At 56.7% G+C, this 24303-nt stretch overlaps 1 protein-coding gene across 2 annotated transcripts in view; it reads right to left on the reverse strand.

The window, feature by feature from the left end:
* Positions 1-24303, reverse strand: part of LOC134339960 (deleted in malignant brain tumors 1 protein-like) — a 68446-nt gene that overhangs the window by 26957 nt on the left and 17186 nt on the right. For both annotated transcript variants that reach the window (XM_063036772.1, XM_063036773.1), the window contains exons 4-11: positions 23531-23551; positions 21348-21368; positions 17848-17910; positions 16846-17154; positions 14853-15137; positions 10531-10854; positions 6980-7123; positions 5897-5959 (exon numbers count right to left, since the gene is read on the reverse strand). In XM_063036772.1, coding sequence (XP_062892842.1) covers positions 5897-5959; positions 6980-7123; positions 10531-10854; positions 14853-15137; positions 16846-17154; positions 17848-17910; positions 21348-21368; positions 23531-23551 — 1230 coding nt within the window. The remainder of the gene's footprint in view (positions 1-5896; positions 5960-6979; positions 7124-10530; positions 10855-14852; positions 15138-16845; positions 17155-17847; positions 17911-21347; positions 21369-23530; positions 23552-24303) is intronic.

The raw sequence follows: 24303 nt of genomic DNA on the forward strand, positions 1-24303 counted from the left end.
TCTGAAGACTCCAGTCTCGTCCTGCCTGCCAGCAAGTTACGTCCTTGTCTAGTTCTGGGATCCGAGCCAGAGGCAAGACCCAGGTTCCGGGTCCTTGTCCAGTCTCTGGCTCGGAGTCCAATTCCAGGTCCCTAGTTCTCTTGTCCAGTCATGTTCTGCGGTCCCGGTTTTCGTGTCCATGTCCTAGCTCACACCCTGTATCCTAGTCCTGTCCCTACTACTTCAGTGTCTGTGTCTTGCACTTGGGACCGTTCCCAGCCACCTCCTTGTGACAGAACGATCCAGTCAACCATGGACCCAGCGACACAGACACTGTCGTTTTCCTCTTGTCACCCGGGGTTCCCTTCCGTTGAATAAATACCCTCCCACCCTCCCGGGTCGTCCATAGTCTGGATAGCCTGTTTGGTCGCCAGGAGACTCCCGTAGTGGGGGTGGGGTTACTGTCATGGTCCGATCCGTGAAGTCCGCATTCCGGTTCACGGTCCGGTCCATCGACCCTTGTTCCGGGTTTTCCTGTCTACCCTGTTTCTGTTCCTCTTGAGCACTAATTGAGGCAGCTGATGCTCGTTGTGTCTGGCTGCATAAATACCTCCAGAGACCAGGGCGTGGGTGCTGGATTGTTCTTGTCCTTACTGCTCGTATATCTTCCCCTGCCTTCTGTGTCCTTGCCTGAAGCCTTGCCTTGACTTGCCGGTAAATCTTGCCTCGCCTTAAGCTCTTGTCTCGCTTTGCATTTCCTGAAGCCTTGCCTTGTCTTGCCGGTAACTCTCGCCTCGTCTCGCCTGAAGTCTTGTCTTGGAGCCACCCTGTATCTAGCTCCCTTCCTGTTCCTTGCCTCCCTCGGGTAAGCCAGGCCAGATCGCCGTTACCCTGCAATGGGTCCTGTCCCTTCTTGTCCCTTGCCTCCGTCGGGAATGTCAGGTCAGATTGCCGCTACCCTACGGTGGGCCCTGTCTTTTCCTGTCGCTTGCCTCCGTCGGGTGGAGATCCGAGCCCTGACCAGGTGACCCGCGCCCTGCCAGGTGATCCGCGCACTGCCTAGCAGTACCGCGCCCTGCCCAGCAGGAGCTTCACTGTCCCATGCCTCTAGCCGAGCCTCACCTCAGGTCTCCAGCCAAGCATCGCCTCAAGTCTCTAGCCAAGCCTTTCCTCAATCTCTAGCCGAGCCTCACCCTATGCCAAGGTTCAAGACACCAAGCCTCAAGCCTCTGGTCTCAAGCCTCGGCTCAAGTCTCTGGTCTCCAGCCTCGCCTCAAGTCTCTGGTCTCAAGCCTCGCCTTAAATTTCAAGACTCCAGCCTCGTCTCAAGTCTCTGGTCTCAAGCCTCGCCTTAAATTTGAAGACTCCAGCCTCGTCCTGCCTGCCAGCCAAGTCACGTCCTTGTCTAGTTCTGGGGTCCGAGCCAGAGGCAAGACCCAGGTTCTGGGTCCTTGTCCAGTCTCTGGCTCGGAGTCCAAGCCCTAGTTCGTAGTTCTTTTGCCCAGTCCTCTTCCGGGTTCCCGGTTTTCGTCTCCATGTCCTAGCCCTCACCCTGTATCCTACTCCTGTCCCTTGTACTTCAGTGTCTGTGTCTTGCACTTGGGACCGTTCCCAGCCACCTCCTTATGACAGAACGACCCAGCCAACCATGGACCCAGCGACACAGATACTGTCGTTTCCTCTTTCCCCACGGGGTCCCCTTCTGTTGAATACCCTCCCACCTGCCCGGCTCTTCCATAGTCTGGATAGCCTGTTTGGTCACCAGGATGCTCCCGTGGGGGTGCCGGGGGGAGCTATGGGGGTGGTGGTGGTTGTGGGTACTGTCATAGTCCGGTCTGCGAATTCCGTATTCCGGTTCACGGTCCGGTCCATCGACCCTTGTTTCAGGTTTTCCCGTCTACCCTGTTTCTGTTCCTCTTGAGCACTAACTGAGACAGCTGATTCCCATTGGGGCTGGCTGCATAAATACCTCCAGAGACCAGGGCGTGGGTGCTGGATTGTTCTTGTCCTTACTCTTCGTATCCCTTCCCCTGCCTTCTGTGTCCTTGCCTGAAGCCTTGCCTTGTCCTGCCTGTAACTCGCGCCTCGCCTTAAGTTCTTGTCTCGCTTTGCATTTCCTGAAGCCTTGCCTTGTCTTACCGGTAACTCTCGCCTCGTCTCGCCTGTAGTCTTGTCTTGGAGCCACCCTGTATCTAGCTCCCTTCCTGGCCCTTGCCTCCGTCGGTTAAGTCAGGCCAGATTGCCCTTACCATGCGGTTGGTCATGTCACTTCCTGTTCTTTGCCTCCAACGGGTAAGTCAGGCCAAATTGCTATTACCCTGTGGTGGGTCATGTACCTTCCTGTCCTTTGCCTCCGTCGGGTAAACCAGGCCAGATTTCCGTTACCCTGCGGTGGGTGCTGTCCCTTCCTGTCCCTTGCCTCCGCTGGGTGGAGATCAGGGCCCTGCCCAGGTGATCCGCGCTCTGACCAGGAGTACCGCGCCCTGCCCTGGATTACCGCGGCCAGCCAAGGAGGAGCTTCAAGCCCCCAAGCCTCTAGCCGCAGCTCGCCTCAAATCTCTAGGCCAGCAAAGCCTCAAGTCCCTAGCTAAGCCTCTCTTCAAGTCTGTAGCCGAGCCTAGCCCCAAGCCAAGCTTCAAGACCCCAGGTCACAAGCTTCTGGCCTCAAACCTCGCCTCAAGTCTGTGGTTCCAAGGCTCTGCTCAGGTCCCTGGCCTCAAACCTCGCCTCAAGTCTCTGGTCTCTAGCCTCGCCTCAAGTCTCTGATCCCAAGCCTCGCCTCATGTCTCTGGTCACAAGCCTCGCCTCACGTCTCTGATGTCAAGCCTCGCCTCACGTCTCTGGTGTCAAGCCTCGCCTCACGTCTCTGGTCTCCAGCCTCGCCTCAAGTCTCTGGTCTCAAGCCTCGCCTTAAATTTGAAGACTCCAGCCTCGTCCTGCCTGCCAGCCAAGTCACGTCCTTGTCTAGTTCTGGGGTCCGAGCCAGAGGCAAGACCCAGGTTCTGGGTCCTTGTCCAGTCTCTGGCTCGGAGTCCAAGCCCTAGTTCGTAGTTCTTTTGCCCAGTCCTCTTCCGGGTTCCCGGTTTTCGTCTCCATGTCCTAGCCCTCACCCTGTATCCTACTCCTGTCCCTTGTACTTCAGTGTCTGTGTCTTGCACCTGGGACTGTTCCCAGCCACCTCCTTATGACAGAACGACCCAGCCAACCATGGACCCAGCGACACAGATACTGTCGTTTCCTCTTTCCCCACGGGGTCCCCTTCTGTTGAATACCCTCCCACCTGCCCGGCTCTTCCATAGTCTGGATAGCCTGTTTGGTCACCAGGATGCTCCCGTGGGGGTGCCGGGGGGAGCTATGGGGGTGGTGGTGGTTGTGGGTACTGTCATAGTCCGGTCTGCGAATTCCGTATTCCGGTTCACGGTCCGGTCCATCGACCCTTGTTTCAGGTTTTCCCGTCTACCCTGTTTCTGTTCCTCTTGAGCACTAACTGAGACAGCTGATTCCCATTGGGGCTGGCTGCATAAATACCTCCAGAGACCAGGGCGTGGGTGCTGGATTGTTCTTGTCCTTACTCTTCGTATCCCTTCCCCTGCCTTCTGTGTCCTTGCCTGAAGCCTTGCCTTGTCCTGCCTGTAACTCGCGCCTCGCCTTAAGTTCTTGTCTCGCTTTGCATTTCCTGAAGCCTTGCCTTGTCTTACCGGTAACTCTCGCCTCGTCTCGCCTGTAGTCTTGTCTTGGAGCCACCCTGTATCTAGCTCCCTTCCTGGCCCTTGCCTCCGTCGGTTAAGTCAGGCCAGATTGCCCTTACCATGCGGTTGGTCATGTCACTTACTGTCCTTTGCATCCAACAGGTAAGTCAGGCCAAATTGCTATTGCCCTGCGGTGGGTACTGTCCCTTCCTGTCCCTTGCCTCCGCTGGGTGGAGATCAGGGCCCTGCCCAGGTGATCCGCGCTCTGACCAGGTGACCTGCGCCCTGCCCAGGTGATCCGCGCCCTGCCCAGGAGTACCGCGCCCTGCCCTGGATTACCGCGGCCAGCCAAGGAGGAGCTTCAAGCCCCCAAGCCTCTAGCCGCAGCTCGCCTCAAATCTCTAGCCAAGCAAAGCCTCAAGTCCCTAGCTAAGCCTCTCTTCAAGTCTGTAGCCGAGCCTAGCCCCAAGCCAAGCTTCAAGACCCCAGGTCACAAGCTTCTGGCCTCAAACCTCGCCTCAAGTCTCTGGTCTCTAGCCTCGCCTCAAGTCTCGGGTCTCGAGCCTCGCCTCAAGTCTCTGGTCACAAGCCTCGCCTCACGTCTCTGATGTCAAGCCTCGCCTCACGTCTCTGGTGTCAAGCCTCGCCTCAGGTCTCTGGTGTCAAGCCTCGCCTCAAATCTGAAGACTCCAGCCTCGTCCTGCCTGCCAGCCAAGTCACGTCCTTGTCTATTTCTGGGGTCCGAGCCAGAGGCAACACCCAGGTTCTGGGTCCATGTCCAGTCTCTGGCTCGGAGTCCAAGCCCTGGCTCCTAGCTGTCTTGCCTAGTCCTGTTCCGGGTTCCCGGTTTTCATGTCCATGTCCTAGCCCTCACCCTATATCCTAGTCGTGTCCCTTGTACTGCAGTGTCTGTGTCTTGCACTTGGGACCGTTTCCAGCCACCTCCTTATGACAGAACGATGCAGCCAACCATGAACCCAACGACCCAGATACTGTCGTTTCCTCTTGACACACGGGGTTCCCTTCTGTTGAATACACTCCCACCCGCCCTGGTCTTCCGTAGTCTGGATAGCCTGTTTGGTCGCCAGGAGGCTCCCGTAGAGGTGGAGTGGGGGGCGGGGTGTGATGGTGGTGGGTACTGTCATGGTCCGGTCCGTGAAGTCCGCATTCCGATTCACGGTCCGGTCCATCGACCCTTGCTCCAGGTTTTTCTGTCTACCCTGTTTTTGATCCGGTTGAGTACTAGTTGAAACAGCTGATCCCCTTTGGAGCTGGCTGCATATATACCTCCGGAGATCAAGGCGTGGGTGCTGGATTGTTCTTGTCCTTACTCCTCGTATCCTTTCCCCTGCCTTCTGTGTCCTTGCCTGAAGCCTTGCCTTGTCTTGCAGGTAACTCTTACTTCGCCTTAAGCTCTTGTCTCGCATTGCATTGCCTGAAGCCTTGCCTTGTTTTGCCGTTATCTCTCGCCTCGTCTCGCCTGAAGTCTTGTCTTGGAGCCACCCTGTACCTAGCTCCCTTCCTGTCCCTTGCCTCGGTCGGGTGGATATCCGCGCCCTGCCCAGGTGATCCTCGCCCTGGCCAGGTGACCCGCGCCCTGCCCAGTTGTACCGCACCTTGCCTAGGAGGAGCTTCAAGCCCCCAAGGCTCTAGCCTCGCCTCGCCTCAAGTCTCCAGCAGACCCTCGCCCCAAGCCAAGCTTTAAGATCCAACGCATCAAGCCTCTGGTCTCAAGCCTCGCCTCAAGTATCTGGTCTCCAGCCTCGCCTCATGCCTCAGGTCTCCAGCCTCGCCTCAAGTTTCTGGTATCAAGCCTCGCCTCAAGTCTGAAGACTCCAGCCGCGTCCTGCCTGTCAGCCAAGGTGCGTCCTTGTCTAGTTCTGGGGTCCGAGCCAGAGGCAAGACACAGGTTCTGCGTCCTTGTCCAGTCTCAGGCTCGGAGTCCAAGCCCTGGTTCCTAGCTCTTTTGCCCAGTCCTCTTCCGGGTTCCGGGTTTTGGTGTCCATGTCCTCGCCCTCACCCAGTGTCCTAGTCCTGTCCATAGTACTTCAGTGTCTGTGTCTAGCACTTGCGTCCGTTCCCAGCCGCCGTCCCTATGACACTCTACGAACCCCACATCTTTCCGATCACCATGTGTCGCTCTTCCCTCTCAAGCTCATCTGCACCTCCTCCCTCACACTCTGCCTCTCCACAGCCTCTACCCCATTCTGCACCCCACATGACCTTACCTGTGTGGGTGGTGGCTCCTGTCGGCCCGATCCACTGTCGCTGAGTCCGCTTGCGTCGGAATACTGGGTGGGAGGAGACTCGGAGTGAGTGAGATAGAGAGGGACCAGGACACACACACACACACACACACACACACACACACACCACGTACTACACCCGGGTTCAATTCCCGACGATGTGCGTTAGAGGTTTGTATGTGTTTTCCCCGGGGCCACGTGCGTTTCCTCCGGGTGTCCCAGTTTCCACCCATATGCCAAAGACGTAAAGACTAATAGGCCAGTTGAGTGTGATTAGATTGCGCGGGATCGATGAGTAGAAGGGGCTGTTACCGGCTCTGAATAAAAATACCTTCAACTATTATAAACGTGCCCACGCAGACACAGAAACGGAGACGTGCAAATTCACTTAAACGTTGTCACGCGTGTCAGCGCGGAAACACTTCATGACCAATACATGATTGTGTTGAGACTTGATCTACGTGTGTATGTGAGTCTGAAGGTGTGTCTGTGTGAGAGCGAAAGTGTTTCAGAATGTCAGTGTGTGCGTGACAGTAGAAATGTGTGCGTTTGTGTCAGTTAGAGAGTTTTCGATTCCCTTCGTGTGCGTATACATCAGTTTTTGCATTACCGTGTGTCGATCTGTTGGCGTGTGGGATTCGTGCAGTTGTGAGCGGGCGTGTGAGTGAATGTGTGATATGTCTGCGTGTGAGACATATGGGTGTAGCGCGAGTGTGTGTGTGTGTGTGGGTGTGTGCGTGTGATGTAAGAGTGACGTGTGTGTGCGCGCGTCGGTGATGTGTATAAGCCTGTGAGCGCATTTGTTGATGCGTGCCGAGTGCATACGTGCTTTGCCGAGCGCGTGTAGTCCGTGTGTGCGCATTAGGGATGTGCGAACCAGCGCGTGCGTTATTCGTGCTCGCGCACGCGTGATTTGTGCCTGTTTCGTGCGCGTGCATTTTTCGCGTGCGGTGCGATGCATGCTTTGCTCTAGTCTGCTGCGCGTGTTACGTGGTATGTTGCCCGTGTGCGTGTGTGTCCCCGCACGCCCGTCCCACCCCACCGCCCCCCTCTCCCCCGTCTCACCTCCGACGCCGTTGCCTCGGTAACGCTTCCAGCCCCAGGCCAGGGCAAGGAGCAGCAATACCAGGACGAGCAGCAGGATCCCGGCGGTCATCGGCCCCGTCGACCCGCTCACCACCTTTGGCTTAAAGGTCGGCTTCTCTAACCCTGTCGGAGAGAAAGGTCACGGGGGCAGGTGAATGCGTGCCTGAGGATCTGGTGCAAAGGGAAGGGGCGTTCAAATTTATGGATCACTGGGATCTCTTCCGGGGAAGGTACGGCCTGTACAAAATGGACGGGCTACACCTGAACCCGAGGGGGACCAATATCCTAGCGGGCTAGTTGGCTGCAGCAGTTAGGGAGGGTTTAAACTAATTCGGCAGTGGGATGGGAATCGGAGCGACAGCGCTGAGGATAGGGTAGTTTGTTTACAATCATACGTTGGGTGCAACGAGACCGCTTGCAAGGAGAGTCTGATGATCGGGCAAAATTGCAGTCAACAGTGTAGGCTGGAATGCAAAAGATGGGCAAAATCGAAACGGGCGAATACAGGACTAAAGGGAGTTATATTTGAATGCGCACAGTATATGGAGTAGGGTAGACGAACTTGCGTCACAGTTACAGATGGGCATGTATGACGTTGTGGGCATCACGGCTGGAAGAAGATTTTTAGTTGGGTAGTTGGGAGCTTAACGCCCAATGACACATTGTATCGAAAGGACAGGCGGGTAGACAAAGGTGGTGGAGTGACTCTGTTGCTAAGGCGGGAGTGGGCATGGAGCGGGTGATTCCACGAGTGAGGGAGTCTAGGCCCATCACGTCCCTTTGGAGCGGAGATGAGGAGACATTTCTTCAACTGGAAGGCGGTGAATGCGTGAAATTCATGGCCGCAAACGGCTGTGGAGGACAAGTTACTGAACATATTTAACCCTTGCATACCGTTCGGGTCAAATTTGGCCCGTTTTGACATTTGACAGCAGTAAAAACACCCTAAATGCCATTTTTTTAAAGTCGAAATTTGATGACTTTTCTTAAAGTGACCCAGAATGCGCAAAAATGAAAATATTTAAACATTTTATACTTTTGTACATTGAGGCTGTTCCGAGTCAAATTTGACCCGTGTCTGTTGAAATGGATTTTAGATCTCTGAAACAATAATTAAGGATTAATCACTCATTTTTTTAACATCAGATAGGCTATTTATACATTCCAGAGAGATCCGCGGTTTAAAATTTGGTATGGACACTTGTTATGAGGGGATTCTTGGGCCGGGTGAAAATTGACCCGGACCATACTGTGAAGGTACAGAATGCGAACTGTATGTCAAGGTTAAAACAGAGGCTGACAGGTCCTTGATTAGTCAGGAAGCCGGGGGTTACGGGGTGGTGGTGCTGGGGAACGAGGGAGGATGGGATTATTGGGGATCATAAATCAGCCACGATCAAATGACAGAAATGTCTCAATGGGCCGAATGGCCAATTCCGCTCTTATCTCTTGTGGTCTAACGTTCTGCCTGATCTTTCAGTCATTCACATGCTTATGGATATGAGTCCCGTGGCCCCCTTCAGATAAAGTCTGGCTGACTGGCGGGAAGGTAAATACTGGGTAAACAAAGAGAGGCCGATTCCGATTGGCTGTCGGCGACATGCAGTGTTCCGCAAGGGGTCGCTGTTGGGACCTGCTTCTTTCCGCACCGCACGTCAGTGAGGGAGGTGCAAAGGTTAACAGGCAGGCGGAGCTCTCAGTGAGGGGTGGAGTCAAACTATTCCTGTGTTAAAGTCACTTTTATTTTAAAGTTAGTTCTCTGTTATGTCGCTCACGGCGACCCCTGTTTCCATCCAGGGGGTCAGTGTGGACAGGGTGGAGGATTACAAATACCTGGGGATACGAATTGACAATAAACTGGACTGGTCAAAGAACACTGAGGCTGTCTACAAGAAGGGTCAGAGCCGTCTCTATTTCCTGAGGAGACTGAGGTCCTTTAACATCTGCCGGACGATGCTGAGGATGTTCTACGAGTCTGTGGTGGCCAGTGCGATCATGTTTACTGTTGTGTGCTGGGGCAGCAGGCTGAGGGTAGCAGACACCAACAGAATCAACAAACTCATTCGTAAGGCCAGTGATGTTGTGGGGATGGAACTGGACTCTCTGACGGTGGTGTCTGAAAAGAGGATGCTGTCCAAGTTGCATGCCATCTTGGTCAATGTCTCCCATCCACTACATAATGTACTGGGTGGGCACAGGAGTACATTCAGCCAGAGACTCATTCCACCGAGATGCAACACAGAGCGTCATAGGAAGTCATTCCTGCCTGTGGCCATCAAACTTTACAACTCCTCCCTTGGAGGGTCAGCCACCCTGAGCCAATAGGCTGGTCCTGGACTTATTTCCTGGCGTAATTTACATATTACTATTTAATTATTTATGGTTTTATTACTATTTAATTATTTATGGTGCAACTGTAACGAAACCAATTTCCCCCGGGATCAATAAAGTCTGACTATGACTATGACGACCTGACATCCAGAATTAAAAGTAATGTTTCTGGAGGAAGCGTGCAGAAAGAGGGGGGGATTGGGGATTGTTACGGACACGGGGTGGGAGGGCGGGGGTGGGGGTGGTAGAGGAGGCAGGGGGTGGCGGAGACGAGATGCCTCAAGGAGGGGTGGGATAACGGAGACGGGGGAGGGGAGTCGCAGTGAGAGGGATCACGGAGCTGATCGGCTTTCGAGTAAATGGTGTACATTTGGCCTCCATCCGAGTATATATAGGGAGACTGTAACCCTCCATCTACTCTGTCCCCTACCCTTTTGTCTCTCAGTACTCCTTTACATTCACGGTGCGTGTCCCACCCTCGTACACCGGGGTCCCTCTGTCCCTCGAGACTCCCCACCGTTCACGGTGCGCGTCCTACCCTCGTACACCGAGGTCCCTCTGTCTCTCGAAACTCCCCACCGTTCACGGTGCGTGTCCTACCCTCGTACACCGAGGTCCCTCTGTCTCTCGAAACTCCCCACCGTTCACGGTGCGCGTCCTACCCTCGTACACTGAGGTCCCTCTGTCCCTCGAGACTTCCCACCATTCCCGGTGCGTGTCCTACCCTCGTACACCGAGGTCCCTCTGTCTCTCGAAACTCCCCACCGTTCACGGTGCGTGTCCTATCCTCATACACTGAGGTCCCTCTTTCCCTCGACACTCCCCACCGTTCACGCTGCGTGTCCTATCTTCATACACTGAGGTCCTTCTGTCCCTCGACACTCCCCACCGTTCACGGTGTGTGTCCTACCCTCCTACACCGAGGTCCCTCTGTCACTCGACACTCCCCACCGTTCACGGTGTGTGCCCTACCCTCGTACGCCTTCGTCCTTCTGTCCCTCGACAGTCTCCACCGTTCACAGTGCGTGTCCTACCTTTGTAAACCGAGTTCGCCTTGTCCCTCGACACTCCCCACCATTCGCGCTCTGTGGCCTACTCTCTCACTCCGAGGGCGCATTGTTCCTTGAGCCCCCCCGTGTTCGCCCCTTGAGCTCCCTCTGCCCCCCGGTGCTCCCTGTGTTCAGGAGAAGTGGACATACGTGGGCAGGTGACGTTGAGCTGCTGGAAGCTGCCGTGCTCCACCTGGATGTCCCAGAGGCGAACTCCGCCCGGCTCGGACAGTAAAGGAAATTGTCGACAACGCACGCAGCTGCTGGAGCCGGTGTGGTTCTTGCCGAGGGAACCCGCTCGATTCCAGAATTCACTGTTTTCCTGACATCCGGCCTGGGAACACACCTCGTCCTGCTTCTTTTTTTCCCACGTGTCCTGACACACGGGCCACCAGGAACCGTTGTAATACGCCTCCACCAATCCATCACACTGGGATTCACCATCCCGGAGGCGGAAGGCTGGTGAGAAGCCCTCTACGGTGGCGCGGGAAAGACAGAGAGCGAGAGAGAGAGAGAGAGAGAGAGAGAGAGAGAGTCAGACACAGCAAAGCTCCCTCCGCCCTCCCAAAAAATTGCAGGTGTCAGACACAGAGTGATTCTCCCTCCACACCGCCCCATCGCACACTCCCGGGGTCAGACACAGAGTGAAGCTCCCTCCACACCGTCCCATCATACACTCCCAGGGTCCGACAGAGAGTGAATCTCCCTCCACACTGTCCCATCACACACTCCCGGGGACAGACACAGAGTGAGTCTCCCTCCACACCGTTCCATCACACACTCCCGGGGTCAGACACAGAGTGAAGCTCCCTCCACACCGTCCCATCATACTCCCGGCTCAGACACAGAGTCAATCTCCCTCCACACCGTCCCATCACACACTCCCGGGGTCAGGCACAGAGTGAAGTTCCCTCCGCACTATCCCACCACACACTCCCGGGGTCAGACTCAGAGTGAATCTCCCTCCACACCGACCCATCACACACTCGAACTCTGAGTGAAGCTCCCTCCGCGCCGTCCCATCACACACTCCCGGGATCAGACCCAGACTGAATCTCCCTCCACACCGTCCCATCACACACTCCCGGCTCAGACACAGAGTCAATCTCCCTACGCACCGTCCCATCACACACTCCCGGGGTCAGACACAGAGTGAATCTCCCTCCGCACTGTCCCATCACACACTCCCGGGGTCAGACACAGAGTGAATCTCCCTCCACACCGTTCCATCACACACTCCCGGGATCAGGCACAGAGTGAAGCTCCCTCCGCGCCGTCCCATCACACACTCCCGGGGTCAGACACAGAGTGAATCTCCCTCCAGACCGTCCCATCACACACTCCCAGGGTCAGACACAGAGTGAAGCTCCCTCCGCACTGTCCCATCACACACTCCCGGGGTCAGACACAGAGTGAAGCTCCCTCCACACCGTTCCATCACACACTCCCGGGGTCAGACACAGAGTGAATCTCCCTCCTCACAGTCCCATCACACACTCCCAGGGTCAGACACAGAGTGAATCTCCCTCCACACCGTCCCATCACACACTCCCGGGGTCAGACACAGAGTGAAGCTCCCTCCGCACCGTTCCATCACACCCTCCCGGGGTCAGACGCAGAGTGAAGCTCCCTCCGCACCGTCCCATCACATACTCCCGGGGTCAGACACAGAGTGAATCTCCCTCCTCACAGTCCCATCACACACTCCCGGGGTCAGACACAGAGTGAAGCTCCCTCCGCACCGTCCCATCACACACTCCCGGGGTCAGGCACAGAGTGAAGTTCCCTCCGCACTATCCCATCACACACTCCCGGGGTTAGACACAGAGTGAAGCTCCCTCCGCACCGTCCCATCACACACTGCCGTGGTCAGACACAGAGTGAATCTCCCTCCGCACCGTCCCATCACACACTCCCGGGGTCAGACACAGAGTGAATCTCCCGCCACACCGTCCCATCACACACTCCCGGGGTCAGGCACAGAGTGAAGTTCCCTCCGCACTATCCCATCACACACTCCCGGGGTCAGACACAGAGTGAATCTCCCTCCACACCGTCCCATCACACACTCCCGGGGTCAGGCACAGAGTGAAGTTCCCTCCGCGCCGTCCCATCACACACTCCCGGGGTCAGACACAGAGTGAATCTCCCTCCGCACCGTCCCATCACACACTCCGGGGTCAGGCACAGAGTGAATCTCCCTCCACACTGTCCCATCACACACTCCCGGGGTCAGACACAGAGTGAATCCCCACCCACACCGTCCCATCACACAGTCCCTGGGTCTGACCCAGAGTGAAGCTCCTTCTGTACCGTCCCATCACACACTCACGGGGTCAGACACAGAGTGAATCTCCCTCCGCACCGTCCCATCACACACTCCCGGGGTCAGACACAGAGTGAATCTCCCTCCGCACCGTCCCATCACACACTCCCGGGGTCAGACACAGAGTGAATCTCCCTCCAGACCGTCCCATCACACACTCCCAGGGTCAGACACAGAGTGAAGCTCCCTCCGCACTGTCCCATCACACACTCCCGGGGTCAGACACAGAGTGAAGCTCCCTCCACACCGTTCCATCACACCCTCCCGGGGTCAGACGCAGAGTGAAGCTCCCTCCGCACCGTCCCATCACACACTCCCGGGGTCAGACACAGAGTGAATCTCCCTCCGCGCCGTCCCATCACACACTCCCGGGGTCAGACACAGAGTGCATCTCCCTCCGCACCGTCCCACCACACGCTCCCGGGGTCAGACACAGAGTGAATCTCCCGCCACACCGTCCCATCACACACTCCCGGGGTCAGGCACAGAGTGAAGTTCCCTCCGCACTATCCCATCACACACTCCCGGGGTCAGACACAGAGTGAATCTCCCTCCACTCCGTCCCATCACACACTCCCGGGGTCAGGCACAGAGTGAAGTTCCCTCCGCGCCGTCCCATCACACACTCCCGGGGTCAGACACAGAGTCAATCTCCCTCCACACTGTCCCATCACACACTCCCGGGGTCAGACACAGAGTGAATCCCCACCCACACCGTCCCATCACACAGTCCCTGGGTCTGACCCAGAGTGAAGCTCCTTCTGTACCGTCCCATCACACACTCACGGGGTCAGACACAGAGTGAATCTCCCTCCGCACCGTCCCATCACACACTCCCGGGGTCAGACACAGAGTGAATCTCCCTCCGCACCGTCCCATCACACACTCCCGGGGTCAGACACAGAGTGAATCTCCCTCCGCACCGTCCCATCACACACTCCAGGGTCAGGCACAGAGTGAATCTCCCTCCACACTGTCCCATCACACACTCCCGGGGTCAGACACAGAGTGAATCCCCACCCACACCGTCCCATCACGCAGTCCCTGGGTCTGATCCAGAGTGAAGCTCCTTCTGTACCGTCCCATCACACACTCCCGGGGTCAGACACAGAGTGAATCTCCCTCCGCACCGTCCCATCACACACTCCCGGGGTCAGACACAGAGTGAATCTCCCTCTGCACCGTCCCATCACACACTCCCGGGGTCAGACACAGAGTGAATCTCCCTCCGCACCTTCCTATCACACACTCCCAGGTTCAGGAACAGAGTGAAGCTCCCTCCGCGCCGTCCCATCACACACTCCCGGGGTCAGACACAGAGTGAATCTCCCTCCGCACCGTCCCACCACACGCTCCCGGGGTCAGACACAGAGTGAATCTCCCGCCACACCGTCCCATCACACACTCCCGGGGTCAGGCACAGAGTGAAGTTCCCTCCGCACTATCCCATCACACACTCCCGGGGTCAGACACAGAGTGAATCTCCCTCCACACCGTCCCATCACACACTCCCGGGGTCAGGCACAGAGTGAAGTTCCCTCCGCGCCGTCCCATCACACACTCCCGGGGTCAGACACAGAGTCAATCTCCCTCCACACTGTCCCATCACACACTCCCGGGGTCAGACACAGAGTGAATCCCCACCCACACCGTCCCATCACACAGTCCCTGGGTCTGACCCAGAGTGAAGCTCCTTTTGTACCGTCCCATCACACACTCCCGGGGTCAGACACAGAGTGAATCTCCCTCCGCACCGTCCCATCACACACTCCCGGGGTCAGACACAGAGTGAATCTCCCTCCGCACCGTCCCATCACACACTCCCGGGGTCAGACACAGAGTGAATCTCCCTCCGCACCGTCCCATCACACACTCCCGGGGTCAGGCACAGAGTGAAGCTCCCTCCGCGCCGTCCCATCACACACTCCCGGGGTCAGACACAGAGTGAATCTCCCTCCGCACCGTCCCACCACACGCTCCCGGGGTCAGATACAGAGTGAATCCCCACCCACACCGTCCCATCACACAGTCCCTGGGTCTGACCCAGAGTGAAGCTCCTTCTGTACCGTCCCAGCACACACCCAGACTCAGAGAGAAGTTCCGTCCGCCCCTTCGTACGGAACTGACAGAGAAGGGATCTGCTCACCTCTGCAGGTGATGCTGTACACACTTGACCTTGCGGATTGTTCCACGCCGAGACATTTCTCCCGATGGAGCAGGCAGTTGAGTTCTCCCAGCACGGTGACATCGGATTCCCAGGGCGAAACAGTGACATTTACGACGCGCCCGCATTGCAACCTCTGGCACAGGCTGTCCGCTTCGGCAAGGGTCGGTCTGTCACCCCAGCCCCGCCCGGACCCCAGGTAGAACACCGGCAGTGACCCCACACAGTGGCCGGGACTGGTATCCAGTCGGGAGTAAGTGTGGGCACCTGGAGGCAGAGAGAGAGAGAGAGAGAGAGAGAGAGAGAGAGAGAGAGAGAGAGAGAGAGAGAGAGAAAGAGAGAGAGAGGGGTGGGGGGAGAGAGAGAGAGAGAGAGAGGTGGGGGGAGAGAGAGAGAGACAGAAAAAGAAAGAGGGGGAGAGAGAGGGGAGAGAGAGAGAGACAGAAAAAGAAAGAGTGGGAGAGAGAGGGGAGAGAGAGAGAGACAGAAAAAGAAAGAGGGGGAGAGAGAGGGGAGAGGGACAGAGAGAGAAAGAGGGGGAGAGAGACAGAGAAAGAAAGAGGGAGAGAGAGAGGGGGAGAGAGACAGAGAGAGAAAGAGGGGGAGAGAGCGGGTAAAGGTGGGAGAGAGAGGGGAGGGAGGGGGTAGAGAGAGAAAAGGGGAGGGAGGGTGAAATAGGGGAGAGAGAGTGGGGAGAGAGAGAAAGGGGTAGGGAGGGTGAAATAGGGGGAGAGAGAGGGGGGAGAGAGAGGGGGAGGGAGGGAGAAAGAGGGGGATAGAGAGGGAGAGAGACACAGAGAGAAAGAGGGGGAGAGAGAGATGAAGAGAGACAGAGAGACAAAGAGGGGGAGAGAGACAGAGAGGGAGAGAGCGGGTAGAGGGGGGGAGAGAGAGGGGAGGGAGGGAGAAAGAGGGGGATAGAGAGGGGGAGAGAGACAGAGAGAGAATAGAGGGAGAGAGCGTGTAGACGGGGTAGAGAGAGGGGAGGGAGGGAGAAAGAGGGGGGATAGAGAGGGGGAGACAGAGGGCAGAGAAAGGGGGGAGGGAGGGCGAAATAGGGGATGGGGACAGGAGCAGAGATTTCGGAGAAGGAAGGAAGAGGAGGGAGAAGACAGGAGAACGGGGTTGAGAGGGAAAATTAATCAGCCATGATCGACCGTCGGAGCCAACTCATGTGTCTGCTCATGTGCGTCATGGATTTGTCGGCGAGGGAGGTGTGAGACTGAGGGGCGCGGGAATAGCGGGGGTGGGGTGGTGGTGAAAGAGGTTGACGGGGGAGAGATGAGCAGAGAGAAGGGGGAAAAGGGGAGAGAGGGTTGGGAAGGGAAAGTAGGGAGAGCGGGGGAAGAGATATAGAGTTCGGAGGAGAAGGAGGGAGGGAGAGAGGGAAGAGAAGGTAAGAGATAGGGAGTGCAGAAGAGTGGAGAGAGAGGGGAGACGGATAGAGCGGGGTAGAGCAGGGAGAAAGGGGTGGATATAGAAGGTGGGGGAGGAGGGAGAAGGGTGAAAGAAGGGGAAAAGGTGGAGAGAGAGGGGACAGATGGGGAGATCGGAAAGAGGAGGGGAGCGAGGCGAGAGACTGAGAGAAGGGAGAGGAGGTAAGAAACGGCGACAGCAGGGGAGAAGGTGAAGAGGGAGGGTCAGGAGGGAGATAAGGAGAAGGAGGTGAGGGATGAGGAGGGAGGGATTGTTAAGATTGTCAGCCACAGAGCAGAGGGAGGAAAGGGAGGCGTTGTGGGCGGCCGGAGTGAGAGCCAATGCGGGAGGGCAGGGGTAGCGAAGTCGGGCTGAGAGTGATCGTCAAAAGCCTGCATTGTTGGACAGGCGAGGCAGGGGTGTGAGTGAGGGACCGGAGGGGATGGGGGTGGGGGGTGGGGGTGCGATTGAGAGGGAGGGGATGTGGGGCAGACGGTACTGGAAGTGGCGGGTGACCAAACGCGGCCTGTATTTCTGCAGCCTGCCGTTTAACTCCTACCCTCGCAGACAATCCCCAGGGAGTCACCCTGGCGTCCCCGCTCCGTGACCTTCATACAGTCTTGCAGCCTGGTGTGATTCCACCAGCAGTCCAGAAGATACTCCCAGACCGGCCTCAGTCTCCTCCCGAAGGTAGGCCCTGAGAACATTCTCAGCATTCGGCCGCAGCCCAGCCTTTGACACACCAAGTCGGACTCGGCGACGGATGACGCTGTTAGCCCCAGGGTCACGACTGACCGGTTTCTGAGGCGTAGCTCGACCCACCCAGAGCAGTTGGTGGACCCTCCCTCCAGGGCGACACTCTCGATCTCTGCAAGATACAGACAGGAGTTACTTGCAAAGCTTTGGAGTGACGGAATCCAGCGCCCACCGCCTCCACTGTCCGTCTCCGTGACTCTTCCCTCCCCGACACCTCTCAACATCCCCGTCACACCCACCCTCCACTGCGCGCTGCCCAACTCAGTGAACCCCTCCCTCCCCGTGTCTCTCCTCGTCTCCAGAATCCCCTCCCTCCCGTGCGTCCCTCCCCGTCTGCATGACCCCTTCCCTCCTGTGCGTCCCTCCCCGTTTCCATAATCCCCTCCATCCTATGTGTCCCTCCCCGTCACCCTGACCCCCTCCCTCCCCTGCGTCCCTCCCCGTCTGCATGACCCCCTCCCTCCCGTGCGTCCCTCCCCGTCTCCATAATCCCCTCCCTCCCCTGCGTCCCTCCCCGTCTCCATGACCCCCTCCCTCCGCTACGCACTTCCCCAACAGCGACACCCTCCACCCCTCCTCATTCCGTGCTCCCGCGACCCCTGTCCGTATGTCGCTCTCCGTGAGACTGGAAACTCCCACTCCGTGCAACCCTGGGACATATCGATGGTGTGCGTTTTTGTGTGTGTGTGTGTGTGTGTGTGTGTGTGTGTGTGTGTGTGTGTGTGTGCCTATGTGTGTGTGTGTGTGTGTGTGTGTGTGTGTGTGTGTGTGTGTGTGTGTCCAGGAAGGAGGAGATTGGACTCACCATCCGCCGGTGTAGGCTTCACATTCTTAACCTTGTCGAGGTCTGGACAATCCGTTCTGTTATCTGAAAAAAATCAGCGTTCGTCAGGGGTGGAAGCGATTCATGACAATAAACCATAACAAACCGAGAGATGTACGGGCACCGGAATATCGAACGAAGAGGGAGGTCAGTGTGGAGGTGTAATGAGCCCTCAGGGCCTGTGCGGGGCGCTGCAGAGCGTTTGGCTCCGCGGTTTCCGGAGCGCCTTAGTTGAGGTTTAGCCTGTAGCGTTAATTGTTTAACCTTGTTAAGTTTATTTCAACAGGCCCGGGGATTCTGGATCACGTGTTATTGAGGCGGATGCTCCTTGCTGCTCATCATGGGTCCGCGGTTGTCTCTCCGATGTTCTGTTGAAGTGTCTACGCATAAACACTGGCTGCCGCCTCTAAAATGGGGAGTCTTTCGTTCCTCCGCACTTGGGTTCCATCCGTTCCAGTGTTCACCGTCAGAGTCTGTGTCTGCATTTGTCTGTGTGTGCTCTATGTGAGAGAGAATGAGAGGCAGACCTCAGGCGGGCGAGGGCGTATGTGCCTGTGTCTGTGTGTTTGTGTTCGTGTGTCTGTGTGTGTGTGTGTGTGTGTGTGTGTGTGTGTGTGTGAGAGAGAGAGAGAGAGAGAGGGAGAGAGAGAGAGAGAGAGAGAGAGAGTGACAATGCATGCGTAGGAATGTACTGAATGTCATACCTACTGCCTGTGTGTGTGTAAGAGAGACAGAGTATGTGTGTGACAAAGGTATGTGTGAGAGAGAGAAGTTGTGTGTGACAGTGAAACGTGTGTGAGAGTGAGACTGAGGTGAGAGAGAAGAGAGAGGTGTGTGGATGTATGAGAGGGAGACGTGTGTGTGTGTGTGTGCCAGAGTAACCGTGGGTGAGCGCCAGAGAGATGTAAACGTGTGTGTGTGTGTGTGTGTGAGAGAGAAAGAGAGAGAGAGAGATAGGTTTGAACGTGAGAGGGAGAGGATTGTGTGTGAGCAGGAGAGGTGTCTGTGTCAGAGAGCAAAATGCGTGAGAGAGAGAGAAGTGTGTGTGAGGTGTATGCGAGGGAGATGTCTGTGAGGGAAATGTCTGTGTGGGATGGCGTGCGTGTGTGAGAGTGTGTAAGTTCGAGAGAGTGTGAGACAGTGTGCGTGTGAGTGTGTGTGTGAGAGAGAGTATGTGCGTGAAAGAGTGTGTGAGAGAGTATGTGTGTGAGAGAGTGTGAAAGTGTGCGAGAGTGCGTGAGGGAGTTGTGTGTGAGAGAGTGCGTGAGAGAGTTGTGTGCGGGAGAGTGTGTGAGAGTGTGTGTGTGAGGGAGTGTGTGTGCGAGAGACTGCGTGTGAAAGAGTGAATCAACCAGCTGCTAAGTTAGCCGAACATTTCCAACCCGCCCGCTCTCCATTCCACACGCGAATGCACACTCCCTCCAGCAGCTGGCATTTCGCAGCCCGTCACCAGGTAACATTTTCTTTCCGGAGAATTCCTGCCCGTGCTGTCACCCTCGTACTGAACTGTGTTCGCCACCTTTCAGCCCGGATTATTGATCGGTCGTCCTCCCCACCCCCCCCCCCCCCCAACCCCGTCTCAAGGAGTGGTGGAATCGAGACGCCGTTTAACGCTGGGAATTCGGTGGAATGCACGATGCAGAGAAAGCATGAATCAAAGTCGGTGGACGAGCAAGAGCGATTATTTCAATTCACTCACGCATACACGTGTGTGCACGAATTTTCACACACACACACACAAGTTCAAGATGCAAGAAAGGGAAAGGGCTTACGGAGGCTTCAAAAAGAGTTCTCGTTTCGTCACCGGAGTCAAACAGTGACTGACGCAGAGTGAAGCGCCCTCCACGTCATCCGTCCCGTCACACACTTCCGGAGATCCCACACAAGGTGGAGATCACTCTGCACCGTCCCATCACACACGCCCGAGGATCAGGCACAGAGAGAAGCTGCCTCCGCACCGCCCCGTCACCCACTCCCAAGGTCAGAGGCAGGGAGAGTAATCCTTCCTATCACCCCATCTCTCAAATCCCGAGGTCAGGTACACAATGAAGCTCCTTCCACACAGTCCCGTCACAAACTCCCCGGGGAGACACACAGTGAAGCTGTCTTCGCTCCGTCCCACCATAAACTTCCTGGGTCAGGCACACAGTGAAGCTATCTCCGCACTGTTCAACCACACACTCCCCAGGGAGACACACAGTGAAGCTGTCTTCGCTCCGTCCCACCACACACTCCCTTGGGTCAGACACACAGTGAAGCTCTCCACGCACCGTCCCACGGTAAACTCCCTGGGCGGACACATAGTGAAGCTCTCTCCACACCGGTCCACTGCAAATTCACTGGGTCAGACACAGAGCGAAACTCTCTCTGCACCGTCCCACCACAAACTCCCTGGGTCAGACACAAAGTGAAAGTCCCTCCGCACCGTCCCATCACAAATTCCCTGGGTCAGACACAGAGTGAAGCTCTGTCTGTAAAATCTCACCACAGACCTCTGGGTCAGACACACAATGAAGCTTTCTCCGCACCGTCCCACCGTACAGTCCCTGCGTTAGACACAGAGCGAAACTCTTTCCGCACCGTCGCACCACAAAATCCCTGGGTCAGACACAGAGTGAAACTCCCTCCGCACCGTCCCACCATAAACTCCCTGGGTTAGACACAGAGCGAAATCCTCTCCGCGCCGTCCCACCACAAACTCCCTGGGTCAGACACACAGTGAATCTCTGTCCGTAAAATCCCACCACAAACCTCTGGGTCAGACGCAGAGTGAAATTCTCTCCGCACCGTCTCACTGTAAACTTCCCGGGTTAGACACAGAGCGAAACTCTCTCTGCACCGTCCCACTGTAAACTCCCTGGGTCAGACACAGAGTGAGCTCTGTCTGTAAAATCCCACCACAAGCGTCCGGGCCAGACACACAGTGAAGCTCTCTCCGCACCGTCCAACTGTAAACTCCCCGGGTTAGACACAGAGCGAAACTCTCTCTGCACCGTCCCACTACAAACTCACTGGGTTAGACAGAGTGAAACTCTCTCCCTCTCTGTACTGTCCCATTACACACAAACACACACAGACACAGACACACAGACACACACACACACACACACACACACACACACACACACACACACACACAACTGGGGTCAGACACGGAATGAAGCTCCTTCTGCACCATCCCATCACAAACTGCCGGGGTCAGATGCACAGTGAAACTCCCTCCACACCGTCCCGTCACACACCCCCGGTTGCAGACGACAGGGGGAAGCCCCCTCTACACCATCCCATCACCTCTACAGTTTAGACCTGTTCGAAGCCCCCGGCCTTCCCTGGAGACCGTCCACCAGGCACGTTCTGGCAGTGGGAAGGACGGAGAGAGCCGTGAGCAAGGTTCTGGAAAGGTGCGAGAAGCTGGGAGGGAGATGGTTCGGGAAGGGAGACATTCCGGATTGTGGAGCTGGGGAGACTGTGTAGATACTAACTTGAATTGGTCGTCGCGGGTCCTGAAAGAGAGGAACAAAGGCACGAGTTAGGATTTTCGGGAGATCGCAATGATCGCAGTCACGGAGTCCCGCAGCATGAATACAGGCCCAACCTGCCCGTCCCAGCCAAGTGCCCCATCTGTAATACTCAGCAGGGTAGGCAGCATCTATGGAAAAAAGGGCCTGCGGAAGGGTCTCAGCCCGAAACGTCAACCTTTTCCATAGATGCCCCTGCCCTGCTGAGTTCCTCCCGCATCTTGTATCTGCGTTCCTTTGGACTGCCAGCAGGTTGCCTTTTCCCTGAGATTCCCATAATGCGGCTCCCATTTGCGCACGTTTGTCCCCCCCCCCCCATAAGTCCTTCCTGCCCGCCTACCTGCCCGAGTGTGTTCGTCAACGTTGCCTCAGCCGCTTCTTCTGGCAACTCGTTCCAAGTGCCGACCACCCTCGGGGTGCGGGGGTTGCGTCACCGGACCCTATTGAATCTCTCCGCTCTCAGCCTAACCCTGTGCTCGCTGGGTCTTGATCCCCCCCAAGCCTGGGCGGGAAGGGTTGGGGGTGGGGGAAAAGACTGGGCGCGCCCACCCTCGCGGTTTAAGACTCTTCTGCAAGGTCGCCCCGACGCCTCACCGACTAAAGCCCCGACCTGCCCAAGCTCTCTCTCCATAACTCAGCAGCTGGAATCCCGGCCGTAGCCTCGCTCTGCACCCTTTCCAGCCGAATGGAAGGCCATAAGACATGGGAGCATGATTAAGCCAGTCGGACCCTGATGTCTACTCCGCCATCCAGTCACGGATGGTTCATTATCCCTGTCTTTCCCACTCTCCTGCCTTCTCCCCGTAACCTTGGACGCCCCGACTCAGCCAGGACCTATCAACCTCCACCTGAAATGCACCCAACTCCATCTGAGGCAATGACTCACCACCCTATGTCAAAATAAATCCCTCCTCAGCTCCGCTCTAAAGGGACGCCCCTCTATTCGGAGGTTGTGCCCTGTGGTCCTATACAGTATTGTCGGGAAAGGGCTTACGGAGGCTTCAAAAAGAGTTCTCGTTTCGCCACCAGAGTCAAACTGTGACAGACGCAGAGTGAAGCGCCCTCCACGTCATCCGTCCCATCACACACTCCTGGAGATCCCACAGAGAGCGGAGATCACTCTGCACCGTCCCATCACACACGCCCGGGGATCAGTCGCAGGGAGAAGCTGGCTCTGCACCGACCCATCACGCACTCCCAAGGTCAGGGGCAGGGAGAGTAATCCTCCCCATCATCCCATCTCACAAATCCCGGGGGCAGGTACACAATGAAGCTCCTTTCACACAGTCCCGTCACAAACTCCCTGGGTCAGGCCCACACTGAAGCACACTCCACACCGTCCCACCGTAAACTCCCTGGGTCAGACACAGAGCGAAACTCTCTCTGCATCGTCCCACTACAAAACCCCTGGGTCAGACACAGAGTGAAGCTCTGCCTGTAAAATCCCACCACAAAGTTCTGGGTCAGACACACAGTGAAGCTCTCTCTGCGCCGTAAACTCCCTGGGTCATACGCAGAGCGAAACTTTCTCTGCACCGCCCGACCACAGACTCCCTGGGTCAGACACAGTGTGAAACTCTGTCTGTAAAATCCCACCGGAGACGTCTGCGTCAAACACACGGTGAAGCTCTCTCCGCACCATCCCATTGTAAACTCCCTGGGTTAGACACAGAGCGAAGCTCTTTCTGCACCGTCCCACTACAAATTCACTGGCTCAGAAACATAGCGAAACTCTCTCCTCTCTGTACTGTCCCATCATACACAAACATACACACACACACACACACACACACACACACACACAACTGGGGTCAGACACGGAATGAAGCTCCTTCTGCACCATCCCATCACCAACTGCCGGGGTCAGATGCACAGTGAAACTCCCTCCACACTGTCCCGTCACACACCCCCGGTTGCAGACGACAGGGGGAAGCCCCCTCTACACCATCCCATCACCTCTACAGTTTAGACCTGTTCGAAGCCCCCGGCCTTCCCTGGAGACCGTCCACCAGGCACGTTCTGGCAGTGGGAAGGACGGAGAGAGCCGTGAGCAAGGTTCTGGAAAGGTGCGAGAAGCTGGGAGGGAGATGGTTCGGGAAGGGAGACATTCCGGATTGTGGAGCTGGGGAGACTGTGTAGATACTAACTTGAATTGGTCGTCGCGGGTCCTGAAAGAGAGGAACATGGGCACGAGTTAGGATTTTCCGGAGATCGCAACGATCGCAGTCACGGAGTCCCGCAGCATGAATACAGGCCCAACCTGCCCGTCCCAGCCAAGTGCCCCATCTGTAATACTCAGCAGGCTAGGCAGCATCTATGGAAAAAAGGGCCTGCGGAAGGGTCTCGGCCCGAAACGTCAACTGTGTACCCTTTTCCATAGATGCCCCTGGCCTGCTGAGTTCCTCCCGCATCTTGTATGTGCGTTCCTTTGGACTGCCAGCAGGTTGCCTTTTCCCTGAGATTCCCATAATGCGGCTCCCATTTGCGCACGTTTGCCCCCCCCCCCCCAATAAGTCCTTCCTGCCCGCCTACCTGCCCGAGTGTGTTTGTCTACGTTGCCTCAGCCGCTTCTTCTGGCAACTCGTTCCCTGTGCCGACCACCCTCGGGGTGCGGGGGTTGCGTCACTGGATCCTATTGAATCTCTCCGCTCTCAGCCTAACCCTGTGCCCGCTGGGTCTTGATCCCCCCAACCCTGGGCGGGGAGGGCGGAGGGTGGTGGGGTGGGGGTGGGGGTAAAGACTGGGCGCGCCCACCCTTGCGGTTTTAGACTCTCCTACAAGGTCGTCCCGACGCCTCACGGACTAAAGCCCCGACCTGCCCAAGCTCTGTCTCCATAACTCAGCAGCTGGAATCCCGGCCGTAGCCTCGCTCTGCACCCTTTCCAGCCGAATGGAGGAGCCGTAAGACACGGGAGCATGA

This window comes from Mobula hypostoma, chromosome 31 (assembly GCF_963921235.1).
Source record: "Mobula hypostoma chromosome 31, sMobHyp1.1, whole genome shotgun sequence".
NCBI classification, from domain to species: Eukaryota; Metazoa; Chordata; class Chondrichthyes; order Myliobatiformes; family Myliobatidae; genus Mobula; species Mobula hypostoma.